Below are 14,350 nucleotides of genomic sequence, written 5' to 3'. Positions count from 1 at the left end.
ACTATATATAAGACTGCCTTCTTATCACAACTGATCAAGACGGCCAAAAGATTATCTGCTGCGAAGGCCTTGCAATTGATTGTGAAAGAGAGAGGAGCTTCTGATGATGATGTCAATGACAATGGTGGGAAAAATACGAAAAAACTAATCTGTGGGTTTTATTTCTTTCATAACATATATATATATATATATATATATATATATATATATATATATATATATATATATATATATATATATATATATATACAGTTGAAGTCAGAATTATTAGCCCCCCTGAATTAGTAGCGCTGCTGTTTATTTTTTTCCCCAATTTCTGTTTAATGGAGGGCAGATTGTTTCAGCACATTTCTAAGCATAATAGTTTTAAAAACCTATTTCTAATAACTGATTTATTTTATCTTTGTCATGATGACAGTAAATAATATTTTACTTGATATTTTTAAGACACTTCTATACAGCTTAAAGTGACATTTAAAGGCTTAACTAGGTTAATAAGGTGAACTAGGCAGGTTAGGGTAATTAGCCAAGTTATTGTATAACGATGGTTTGTTCTGTAGACTCTCGGAAAAAAACTAGCTTAAAGGGGCTAATAATTTTGTCCCAAAAATACTTTTTAAAAAATTCAAAACTGCTTTTATTCTAGCCAAAATAAAACAAATAAGACTTTTTCTAGAAGAAAAAATATTATCAGACACACTGTGAAAATTTCCTTGCTCTGTCAAACTTCATTTGGGAAATATTTAAAAAAGAAGAAAAAAATAAAAACGGGGCTAATAATTCTGACTTCAACTGTATATATATATAAAAACGAGAAGCACATTAATTCATCAATATGATCTAACAAAGATAAAGGGGAAAAATTAACCAAGTTTGCTGTTCATATGGCTTGTAATTGGGATTAAGTAATTTAACATAAACATATTTGATAGTGTTCATTTGGAAAGCCAAAACTCTAACAGGTCCACCAGACCCATGAACACTGGCTTAGTAACAAAAATACGAACACCACACAAGAAAAAAATTACGTTTTTTTTACTGCCGTTTTGCGCGTTGGTTTGCACAATCACATTAGCGCCGTTTATTTAGTCACGAGGCGTTAAACGTCGACGGAAAATGCGAGCCTTAAGATTAAAACTAAATAAAAAATATGTAAAAATTGCTGGTCTAAATATGGATTGATCTAAATATATATATATATATATATATATCACTAAACAATGCAAATATCACAATACATTAGCATTTTTGTCCAAACAAAGCCTATGTTTCCGCAGTGTTCATGCGTGATCACTACAACACTCCAGCCGTGGTGACCATGAATCAACCCTTGTAAGACTGGATCCTGCAGCTTTCTGGAAAGCAGCCCAGATCCGCTAGGCTATGCCACCTCCATCCCTTTTCAAAAGATGTAGCCACTTCTAAAATGAGTAACAAAACCAACAGGCTTGAGAGCACTCGCACAGAGCTCCCCCAACCTGGCATCAAGCGTGAGAAAGTCAGGGATCTCCCGAGGGCAAGAAACTTAACCCAGCAGAGGGGGAGGGAGAACGAGAGAGAATGTGCACCAATGTTCAGCTTCATATATAAATATACGAGTCAAACTTTAGGCTATAGCACTGGGAGGAGCATTGCGGAAAGACGTGCACCTAAATCAACAGCTGGAGATATGAGTAAGCTGCTCTGCGCTATTAAAGATGAGAGGGAAACTCTCTTACACACATACAGAATGGATGTCTGTCTGCTTGTCTGTTTTTAGATCTAAATCTAGCTTTCCGCTAACTTTATCCAGATGCCATGGTGAACAGGCCATGAATCATGTGACTTATCACTCCCTCCTTCTGCTGACTTCTTTCTGTCTCTCGGCTCTCTTTATTTCTGGCTTTCCAGCAGTCAACGCATCTTGATGAACATCTTATGCTCTTTGTCCATGCGCGCTCATTTGTGAGCTTTGGTGAAATTTGTGTGCGTGTGAAAATCTCAGAAGTGTAGTATAAGCGTCTTGACAATACAACGAAGACAGATGCTGTCTACAGAGAATAAATCAAAATGTCAAAAGATGTCTTTAGGATCTTAGTTATAATTAGCTTAGTTTGGGCTAATTTAAAATTGGTGACTGTCTTGGATTAGTGTGTGTTTGTATGTGAGGAATAGGGAGAGTCGAGAGAACAAGGCTGAGGAAAAAAAAAAGAAGAGACTTGAAGACAGTAGACAGTTCACATGCTGTAACCAACTCCAGGAAAGACCAGTATACATCATTTCTCAAGAATCAAACATAACAAGCTCTATTACAGAAAAGAAGACAACACACAAATAACGATAAACATCAGGAGAACTGCTGATATACTGGTATAACCAAGACCAGACCGAATCTGCATATGCTCCACATTCTCTTATCTGATCTTTGAGGTAAAACATCTTAAATGTTGTTAAAGTAGACCTAGTATACCTCTTTTACAAGATATAAAGCAAGTCTCTAGTGTGTTTGTGAAGTTCCAGCTCAAAATACTACATAAATACTCTTTTAGAACTCTTTAAAACTGCCCCTTTAAGGTTTCGATCTAAAATGTGCCGTTTTGGTGACTGTCGCTTCAAATTCAAATGAGACTTTGCTATTTTCAAACGAGGGTGGAAATTTATAATCCTCCTATTCTCTTAAATTACCTTCTGCTTCTCACTTAGGGCTGTCTATGCTAATGAGGGAGAGATTCTCACTAATAGAGGCTTTTCATGACAAGTACAAATAAGAGAATGTCAATCAAAGTGTTTCTGCACACTTTTTTTTATTTAAGTGGGATTCTAAAAAATATAATTTATAAATTTTATTTATATATTTACACGGCTGTTCATTATGCTGTGGAGACCCCTGATCATTAAAGTGACAAAACCGAAAAGAAAATGAATGAATGAATGAATAAATGAATAAATAAATAAATAAATAAATATAAAAAAAAATCAAAAGGGGGCTAAAAATTCTGACTTAAAGTGTATATACAGTTGAAGTCAGAATTATTAGCCCTCATTTGAATTTTTTTCTTTTTTAAATACTTCCCAAATGATGTTTAACAGAGCAAAAACATTTTCACAGTATGTCTGATAATATTTTTTCTTCTGGAGAAAGTCTCATTTGTTTTATTTTGGCTAAAATAAACGCAGTTTTTAATTTTTTAAACACCATTTTAAGGTCAAAATTATTAGCCCTTTTAAGCTATTTTTTTCTCGATAGTCTACAGAACAAACCATCATTATACAATAACTTGCCTAAATACCCTTACCTGCCTAGTTAACCTAATTAACCTAGTTAAGCCTTTAAATGTCACTTTAAGCTGTATAGAAGTGTCTTGAAAAATATCGAGTAAAATATTATTTACTGTCATCATGGCAAAGATAAAATAAACCAGTTATAAGAAATGAGTTATTAAAACTATTATGTTTGGAAATGTGTTGAAGAAATCTGCTCTCTGTTAAACAGAAAATGGGGAAAAATAAACAGGGGTTAATAATTCAAGGGGGGGCTAATAATTTTGACTTCAACTGTATATATATATATATATATATATATATATATATATATATATATATATATATATATACACACACACTGTTGCCAAACAGAATTTGCAGATGCTCCACATTTTTTGATCTGATCTTTGAAGAAAGAAATCCTGAATGTGTTTAACTGGGACATATCATGCCCAGTTTTTTATGTCTATAGTGTGTGTTTGTAAAATGTCAGCTCAAAATACCCCACAAATATTTTGTATAACTCCTTAAATTTGCCCCTTTAAGGCTTTGATCTAAGTGTGACATTTTGGTGACTCTTTAAACTCAAATGCGAATGCTATTTTCAAAAGAAGGCAGAGCAACAAATGCCTATGTGTCAGCATAGCGGCAGATTCAAACCAGGACTAACGTTATCTCTGTGAAAACTGAAAAATGTCAAAAGAAGTAGTTTAGAAGAAGCCTCCATGATCCAGGTTAAGTTTCTGGTGGAGTTTATGAGCTCACAGAGCTGGATGCACCTCTAAAAGGAACTAGTGGACTCAGACACGGCCCTAAACGTATTGACGCTGTTTTTTCAGCCTTCATAAAGCACATAATCAATGTTATTTAAAAAAATTAATGTTAGCCATTTAGTAATGAAGCTAGTCACCGGGCAGACAGAAACCATGCCCATCACGCGAATCCGCATCTGTTCTGAAGTGAATTTGATGCCGAAATTAAGCGGATTTGACGCACAAATGAAGCAGGGTTTTATGCGCAAATGAAGCGAGTAAACTCAAATATTCACGCTGCTATTTACGCATGAAAAGTGCAATTTATCCGCGCGTTCCGCATCTGGTGTGAACACAACATAAGAATTACACACTGGGTTCTATGGCATTGCTGCAAAAATGTAAACATTTGGAACTTTTACATTGGACAACAGAATGTTTAGGGGAGAAAAAAGTTTCTGTAGACTGTAAAAGGGCTATTCACACTAAGCAGAAAAAGCTTTGCTAAGAACTGAAGATCACTAAAAGTCTTTCAATGGCTTCAATGAAAAAGAAACTCTTTTGGAACCTTTATTTTTAAGTTATTCCATCTGGTCCAGGATTCTCCAAACAGTGCTAAACAGTATCTCTCAGGACATCACTTGACGAAACCCAATCGCATCATAAGACCCTTGAATCCTCTAACACAAATATAAACCATCACAAAGACACCCCAAACACAAACAGCAATGAGGAAAAAAGGGCCAGTTACCAGAATGTCCATCATGGCTTGGCGGAGGGCAGCCTACTAGTCTTAAAATCCTCAATGATGTTAATTGCCTGGACACATGCATGTCATCCCCCCGCAGGCCGCGGACCTCTCCTTCACACACAAACACATATAGCACAGGCCGGAAAGCACAAAAAACACACAAACAGGGCAACACACATGGACATACAAAAAAGGAGAGGGAACGGTGAGGGAGAAAAAGAGAGAAAGACTATATTAGTCACATCAAGCAAATGCTCACAATTAAATGTATGACTTTGGCTAATTTAGTCAAGCATGTTAAGTTTAATCATCTACTTACATGAGCAGAATATGGTGCATTAAGTTGTTTTTAATTTTGTTAAGTTAGAGAGATTAAAATAAAAACCATCAGCAAATAACATAATCCTTATACAGATTATTCTACACGGTCATCCATCCTTTTTTAAAAGTGAAAATGCTAAAAACTCCCCGAACGGATGGCCAGTCCATCACTGACTGTTATATGTAAGTACAAATCATGGTTTAACTGTTAACAGTCATGCTAACTAAAACAATGTACGTTTGTCCCACGTAAATGTATTCATGCGGCATTTTAAATATTTCTCTTAAATACCAACGCTAACTATTCTTGTTAATAAAATGCCATATAAATCCAAATATCACCCTTTTTGCGATCACATTACAAAATCCAATTCACAAGCTATAACCTGAGTCACTCAGACTTAGAGCTGCACGATTCTGGCTAAAATGAGAATCGCGTTTTTTTTTTGCTTAAAATAAAGATCACGATTTTCTCACGATTCTGTAGATGTAAAATAACGGTATGGTAAAAACAAACATATGGCACAACATCGATAATAATATTATGTGTAGGTCTACTGGTTTCTATAAATAATTCTATTCTACTTATAATAATTCTGATGTTGAATTAATATGTTTGAGATATATGCTTGCAATCTGTCATATTAGACAAATTTATTCACTGGTAAAATCAGACATTTGCCATTATCAGATTATATTCAACAATATATAGGCTAGAGTAGTTATACTAACATTGTAAACATTTATTTTCATGCACAACTGTGGGTTCGCTATAAAAGAAAAAAAAAACATATCAAATGCTTGTCACATTCATAACTCTAAAATGCGATACGATCATTTGAATGTAGTGCACACTTTCGGTTTCATTTTGACTGCTAAGTGCTTGTTCATACTTCATACGTCACGTGTGATTTCCCGATCGCAAAAACATCATTATATTAAGACAAAAATTGCATTTTTAGGTGAATTATACCTTATAAATACAGTATGTGACTCATTCAACATCATTTGAAGGTGTCAATGTCACTGAGCAATGTGTGTAAAACAATGAAAAGACTCGTGCAGCCGGCTTTTCTTCTCTCCTGCACTTGAAAATATGATTGGCAGAATCGTAGAAATGCTGGATTAAGATCAGATAGGGGGTCGAATCGAGATTGCGATTTTTTAACGATTAATTGTGCAGCTCTACTCAGACTATACATGTGAAAATAACACTAAAATTACAACTGTGTAGCTATAAAAGAGGAAACACATTGAAAAATTAGCTATCTTGTTCATATGTGCAGTTTTTGTTGTGAAAGGTTCAAATATACTCTATAATAAGATGGACATGCAGGTTTTTTGATCAAAGAATACCTGAAATCGGCAACAGTTTTCTAACTTTGGAGTGTAGTTTGATATCTTTAGTACTTTAGGGACCCTATGATACACCCAACGCAATAAGGCGCAAGATGTGTTTGTTGCTATTTTCAGACCAGTGCAACCTTAATTTTCACTTTTTGCAACACATTGTTTAAATAGCAAATCCATTTGCGCCACTTTGTGAACTCAAGTGCTGGTCTAAAATAGAGGTTAGTTACGCCCCATTCACACAGGGCTTCAACGGGAAGCATTAACTTTGAATGGGTGACGTCAGGCATTGCCGAACTGCAATGTGGATCTGTCTGCGCCGCTTCAGAGGCGTTTCTCACTGCAGAAGTTTGGACTAGCTCAACTTTTCAAGCGCCGACAGAAGCGTCAGCCAATCAGATCACTGTATGGAAATACACCAGCTAGACAGTGGCCTATTGTAGACTGAATTTCATTGGCTGACGCTGCTATGACGATCGCGTTGACCCCAACTTCAGACACGACTTCAGTCAAGCGTTGACACTGAAGCCCCGTGTGAATGGGGTGTTAAGGTGCATTGTTGGCACGTTGCTATTTTAAAGAACTGAAATACACATTGCTTAATACACACATGATGCACAGCAATACACAAATATCTTTACATAAGATAAAAATTAAAGGAATAAAATGTTTTAAAATTATTATTTCCTACATAAGTATAAAAAACGACAACTACCATGCCTTCTTCTCACAGGGCTTTTTTCAGTTTATTCATGACAGTATGCTTTGGTATAATATTATTATTAGCAGTGTAATTTATTTATTTATTTATTTATTTATTTATTTTTTATTTATTTATTTATTTTTTATTTATTATATGTATATTTGTATTTGTTTTAATAAAAACATTTGTCCACCTGTCGGGTTTTAGGCACGTATGCATCATTATGGGGTATAGGAATAGGACATGTGTTTGGATATAGCTCAGTTTTTTGACCACACTTCATTAATATTGTTCATTTATTATTTGCTGGAAATAAGAACTGAATTTAGAAATAGTTTTGAAACAAATCTTTGCGCTTCAAAAACATGATTAAATCTGTATGCTAATGGATGTCTTCAGTGAAGTGAGTTTCCATTGTTTTCTTACTCAACAAAAGTAAAGGAGTAAAGAGTAAAAGTAAAGTAAAGAGGCTAAATGGAGGATGCTCTTCTTTGTCCTCACACTGCAGATGCTGTTTAACACTTTTCTTGCTAGTAAAGCATTCAGTTTTGAAAAGTGGATTCAGACCCCCCTAAAGCTTTTGCGCCATGCGCTTTAGACTCTGCGCCTACAGTAGATTGTTAAAACAGTGCCCTAGGTCTTGTCATTTACTTTCTTCTTGCTGCATTAAAGAAACATTAAACATTGAAAATAGTATGGTTTAATTTCTGCTTTCACACAGTCACAACACAAACAAAAAAAAAATAATGAATTGATAAGATGGAAAAAAGATCAGAGAGAAAATAAAACTATTTGTATAACAGGCCTAAATATGATACAATAAGCAACAAGTTTAGATTCCCCTAGCATTTAATATCATTGGTCTGAACTTTACATTTGCACTACTCGACAAAAATTTGGAATGTTTTGGGTTGAAAATATTATAAACAAGTTTCTTATGCTATGCAAGGCTGTTTTTATTTGGGCTAAAGGGCTGCTGCTGTATAGTTTTACAGTAATCATGATAATTTTTTGCATATTTTTATGTTGTGTTAAAAAAACTCTTATTATGAAGCACATATTTACATAAGATGAAAAATTAGGATGTCTACATTAGTTCAGGACAGATCTAATATAATTGGTTAGTTTAGTCATTAGGGTGCGAAATTGCAACCGTTTTGGTCGCATATGCGCCCAAAATTTTATTTTTGCGACCTCAAAATATATTTGGGAGCGTTTGTGCGAGTGCATAAAATTGATGTGGTGTGACCAGTTTTCACAGCAACATGTTCACCACATGCGCAGAATTAGGAGGCATTCACGCATTAAGCATATTTGCACCTAAAAACACCAAACGCAGCGCTCAGGTATGGTTTAAAACAGTTGCGTGTAAACTTGCTGCAGTAAACAAAGCCTGCAATGCCTGCCCCGTCTTCAAGCTCTTCTTATTAACCCACTGCGCTAGAACAGAATGCGAATGGATTGGTTAATATCAGCTGTCAATCACTCAGTTCCGATGACATGGAGCTGCAGCCGCGAAAATGTAAAGGCCTGGATCCGAGAGAATGAAAACAACACTGACAGATTTAGTTTTAGAAGCCACCTAAAGTTACAAATAATGGCACATCTGATCAGTGATCATGTGCTAAATGTCAATACAGCATTTACACTTTTTGAAGAGTGGATAAAAGACGTCCAGTGGTTTAAGTCCGCTATACAAATGACTAAAGCATTCACCGTAAAACCGGTGGGACGGAGTTTTCTGGTAACAGTGTTTTCCACTGAATCTACACATTTTAAGTATGAGATGTTCTAACGTTATTTAATCCTTCATTTAATCGTCACAATGCTGTCAGTCATGCAACTGACACCACGTTCACTATCGCTAAAGAGAATGCATTCACTGAGATAAAACTATATTGCAGCTCATGAAAAGTGCGTTATTGCTATTAAGATGACGCATACAAATATATTAAACTTTAATAATTTATATGTTGATATCAGGGCGATGCAGTGGCGCAGTAGGTAGTGCTGTTGCATCACAGCAAGAAGTTTGCTGGTTCAAACCTCGGCTCAGCTGGAGTTTCTGTGCGGAGTTTGCATATACGCCCTGCATTCGCGTGGGTTTCCCCCACAGTCCAAAGACTGTCAGTAGTGTATGAGTGTGTGAATGAGTGTATATGTAAGTTTCCCAGAGAAGGGCATCCGCTGCGTAAAAACGTGCTGGATAAGTTGGCGGTTCATTCCGCTGTGGCGACTCCGGATTAATAAAAGGAACTAAGCCGACAAGAAAATTAATGAATGAATGTCAATATCATCTGTGCAATATCAGACACCACCCATGAGAACAGCATGGTTAATATTGCTAATTCAGTTCATCTCATTCATGTCAAGCAGCGTTTGTAAGACCGGTGAGCGCATGCAGATTTGTGTTTGTTAGTTGGTTTTAGAGTGTTAATATATAATAGAATCTGTTAATATAAAACGTGTAGTAATGGTGCTGATCATTTTTGGTGGGTGAGACTAAATTTTGTCTGGTGCACCTACATTTTTTAAGTTAGAAGCACCAGTCCTACCAAGAAAAAAAGTTTAATTTCGAGCCCTGTGTGACCATACACATTTTCTGGTACTGTCATCTTAACAGATGATTTCATCATCAAAGTGTTATCTAGACACTAGATATACCTAGATACATGACAGAAACATATTGGAATTATATTAGTAAAATATGTTCAAAATAACAACACATACTTAAAATAAATAAATAAATATTGTGTAATAACATCACAATTCATTGATTAATGCACACTTGCTCAATACATCTATTCAATTCTCAAAAAAAATAAAATAAAATCTTACTGTCTGCAAAACTTTCAGCTGTAGTGTATAATAACTGCATAGTAAGCATCAAATATGTTCTCATTTGTTGTGATTGTCACGTCATCCAGCTTCCTCATATTCATTGTGAAACAAGTACTTAGCTTACAATAGCATTTAGCTCATCATACTTAGCTTAACACAACTTGTCTCAACAGTGAATCTGTTCATTTCTTTAAGGGAATGACAACTATATGAGGAACTTAAAAGACACTGAAATAGATCCATTCCTCAAAACCGAACCTGATCTTTAAAACAATCCAACTAATGTAAGTTAACATTTCCAGACGTGAAAATGACATGTTTGAAATTCCCTGGCATTTCCAGGTTTTCCCAACTCCGTGGGAACCCAAGGGATAAAGTACATTCTGTTCAGAAGGTTGTATCTTAATGTCAAAGGTCGGGTCTGTTTTCACAACCAATGTTTTCAAGAGTTTTCCATCAACTGGAACTTCTGGAGAGCACTGGTAAAGCATATTTCAATCTCCGTTCACATCAAATCAAACACGGTGCCCGCTCTGACCCACAATAAACCCAAAATATCAAACAAGTGACATGAGATCAAATCCGCTTAACCCTTAAGTCATACACTAAAAAATCCTTCATGTTGTCGCAACACAAATCAATTAAGCTCTCTTAAGCACCGGTCAGATCACACGATTTTTATAGTCAGTTACGAAAGTCACGATGTCAGATTATTCGATTTCTTTCTTTCTTGATAAAATCTTGACTTGTCGTGGGTAACAAATGTGCTACACTACACGTTCCTTCACGAGCAGTCGTCGCTTTATGTCTACGACAAACGTTATTTCCCAAAGCAGTCCCAAGTGTTGCTATAACGAAATATCTTATCTTAATGAAATGTTTTTTTGTTTTTTGTTTTCAATCTCAATAATACGAATGCCTGCAGATAACGTATAACTACATTATTTAGGGGCATTCCATACAACATGAATAGGATCTAACTTCATTCATTCATTCTCTTTTGGGCTTAGTCCCTTTGTTAATCTGGGCTCATCACAGTGGAATAAACCACTAACTTATTCAGCATATGTTTTACACAGCGGATGCCCTTCCAGCTGCAACACATCTCTGGGAAAAATCTATACTCGTTCACACTCATTCACTACGGACAATTTAGCCTACGCAGTTCACCTGTACCGCATGTCTTTGGACTTGTGGGGGAAACCGGAGCACCCAGAGGAAACCGGAGCACCCGGAGGAAACCTTTGTTAATGAAGGGAGAACATTCAAACAATACAGAAACGCTAACTGACCCAGCCGAGGTTCAAACCAATGACCTTCTTGCTGTGAGGCGGCAGCACTACCTACTGCGTCACTGCGTCGCCCACACTGCAAAATATTTTGCTAATACATGAATAGAAAATAGTGTTTATATATATCATTTTAAATATTAGTAAATATTTGCTAATATATGAATGAAAAATAGATAGAGAATCTATCTAAGAAGAAAAATCACAAAATGTAAAACAATTCAGGTGCTTTTTTAAATCAACTTGTAATGAATGTTATTTCACATTTATTTTAATGAATAACGCTATAAGGGCATGCAAACACTGCTAAATATTTAGCTGTAAACTCTACTGACTGGCTTCTTCCCTGTACAATTTACCACAAGAATCAAACTCCATTCCACAAATTGAACTTAAAAAAATAATAAAAATGTATGTAATCATGTCATTTTTGGCTAATATTTTTTCAACAGCTTCACTTTCATTCAGCAACAGCTTCTGTTTTTTTTCCGGACAGCACAAACATGTGTTTGGTAATGATAACAATGTAGACGACCCATGTAAGTGTCTCTAGGAGATCACAGAGGATCAAACTTATAATTTCTTTTTAATGTTAACATATTTTCTTTAAAATATAAATGTATATTTTCCTGCCATGGATTGTTATTAAACACTCCCTTGCCTAAACTTGCCACGAGTGAGACAGAGAAAATGAAAATAAGCAGCAGTGAGAAAAAATCAAATGCTCATATTTTAAAATTAGCAAATACATAACTGAGATTTGTGATATAATCACAGTTAGGCATTCACTAAATACTTATTTTCCTCAGAGCTAAACAAAGCATCCATCCGTATAGTTGAATATTGGAGGGGCACAAACAAAAATATAATTCGTGTATTTTTCTTGGAAAAAAAAAATGAAACTAATTTCGTTTGGCATAAGTTTTATCCTAATTTATTATGTATCTTTTGTTAGTCAGTTATCCATAAACAAGAAAAACAATTAACATTTGAGGTGAAGTGCTTCAAAACAAGTCCGCTATATGCATCAAAACACAAACTGGTTGTGTTGGTTTGTTAAATAAAATAATAATCCAGCCTAAATAAAACTAAAGTGAAATATTCACAGTTTTAGAGAAGCCTATATCAAATAGTTTACACTATAAATTACAAATTTAAATAAGCAGGAAATGCTTTTCCAATGTATTCGCAGCACTGAACATGTTCCCAGATTACCTCAGAAGAACAAATTCTTTTGAAAGGCTGAGAGAACTCAGAAACTTATTATGAGAATGGAGATGTGTGCATATTTGTGCCAGTCTGTCAGATAAAACTGCTTAAAACACCTTAATATTTTAGAAATGATAGTTAAAGTTTGCATAACCAATGATTGATCTTATCTACCCCTGACCCACCCATAAATAAATATGCAGCCTATTTTTTGATTACCTGACCGGTGCCTTAAGGGAAGCACCTACTGATATAAATGATGTGCTACAATTGCACAGTAAAGAACGAGAAAAAAATTAAACACGCCAGACTTTTTACGATGGTGTCATGAGGCGTTGCTGGCATGGTATCGGTTGTCATGAACTATGCCACATTACGTTAGAAGAAATGATTCAAAATGAAAGGAAATCGTGCAGATATCATGACAAATTAGTGTTATCTGACTGGGGGTTTAATAGTTTTTACAAATTTAGGTGGACAAAATACAACAAATGAGTTTAATTAAATAAACCTAAGATCTGTGTTGGTTTAACTCATATTTCATAAGTACTTTAAACAAGCAGCAAATGTTATTTTTTGAGTAAAATAATACGTTTAAAAACTCTACATCGAGCTCTACTACATCACACGCATCACTTCTCTAAACTTGCATCCTGTCCTCTCACATTAAATACAGATCTGTTAAGAAACAACAACATATTAAGATAAAAATCAGCACCAGATGTTCCGCCAGCTGCCACGATCCGGTGCCACCCCTCAGATGCACACAGATGTGAGCTAAAAAGGTCAATCGGTCCATGACCCAATGAACAACTGCATGATCAAGCTTGAAAACGCTCTGCTTAAAACAGCGCTTGAAACACTTCTGTTAATAAGGAGCACGAATATAATGATATTTCCCTTTTAATATCGCTGTAGATCAGATACTTACATGACTGCAGGTTTTGTGGGGTAGATAAATATCTCTGGACCGTCAGCTAACCTACTAGATCTCCCGAAGACAGTTTGTAACAACGTGGGGAACTAAAGGCACTGCTGAGTCCGCTACGGCCAAAATCTCCTACTTCCCTTTTAACTCTGTGAAGGAGAGAGGAGGAAGGGGAGCTGTACGAAAAGAGGAAACGGTCAACAGAAGACCGGGGAAGAAAAGAGGACACTGGCGAGGACGACACGCGCAAGAAAAAGACAAAAACATGAATGCTTTAAATTGGAAGAGGTCTCTCTTTGATTACAATATGATATTACGTAATTGCTTTTGAAAAATAAAAATGAACTGACCAAATTGCTATATAGTAGATAAGGTTTTAACTGTTTGGCCCAGAATTTTTTTCTAACTTAACCCTAATGAACTTCTTTCACTGCCAGTGTGCACTGTAAAGCCTAATAAGTTAGAACTTTTCTCTTTGTTTTGACAAATAGGTTCAGGTAGTGCCTTTGTCCTGCTGCTGCTTCTGCAAAATTTAGCATCACAAGCAAATTGACCACGTTGTGTCATATAACATATATCGACCGATCTGGGGTGCGTATACCAAACAACGACATAACTCACAGCCAAACTATCATAGTTCAATGCATTGTTTGGTAAAAGAACAATGTATTGACGAGTATTTACCAAAACCGTAGTTCCTCTGTTGCAGATCCATCGTTTGAACCACATTATTTATATAGTAAAACATCCAAAACTACACTAAATGAGGTAGAGTCTTAAGAAAAAAACTCTAATATTGCAAATTAATGTATTACACAAACATGCACTTTGAAAAATCCAATATTAGTTTTGGTAAAAACATACACTCGTTTTCCATAATAATTGAAATATATGTAAACAACACATATGGACCTATTTATTTTTCATTACAAATATTATTTAGAATATTCTATATAAAATCAC

At 35.3% G+C, this 14,350-nt stretch overlaps 1 protein-coding gene across 8 annotated transcripts in view; it reads right to left on the bottom strand.

The window, feature by feature from the left end:
• rgs19 (regulator of G protein signaling 19) overlaps positions 1-14,350 on the bottom strand; it is a 98,724-nt gene that overhangs the window by 66,665 nt on the left and 17,709 nt on the right. For 2 of the 8 annotated variants that reach the window (XM_073937924.1, XM_009296657.5), the window contains exons 1-2: positions 13,391-13,528; positions 4,747-4,857 (exon numbers count right to left, since the gene is read on the bottom strand). The exons of 2 other annotated variants lie outside the window; for them this stretch is intronic. In XM_073937924.1, the coding sequence (XP_073794025.1) occupies positions 4,747-4,761 (15 nt within the window). In that variant the 5' untranslated portion in view covers positions 4,762-4,857; positions 13,391-13,528. Of the gene's footprint in view, positions 1-4,746; positions 4,858-13,390; positions 13,529-14,350 lie in introns of those variants that run through there. 4 more of the 8 variants (XM_005161942.5, XM_009296656.4, XM_073937925.1 and 1 more) reach the window with 2 other exon arrangements.

This window comes from Danio rerio, chromosome 23 (genome assembly GCF_049306965.1).
Source record: "Danio rerio strain Tuebingen ecotype United States chromosome 23, GRCz12tu, whole genome shotgun sequence".
Lineage (NCBI taxonomy): Eukaryota > Metazoa > Chordata > Actinopteri > Cypriniformes > Danionidae > Danio > Danio rerio.
This window is presented reverse-complemented; position numbering and strand designations above follow the sequence as displayed.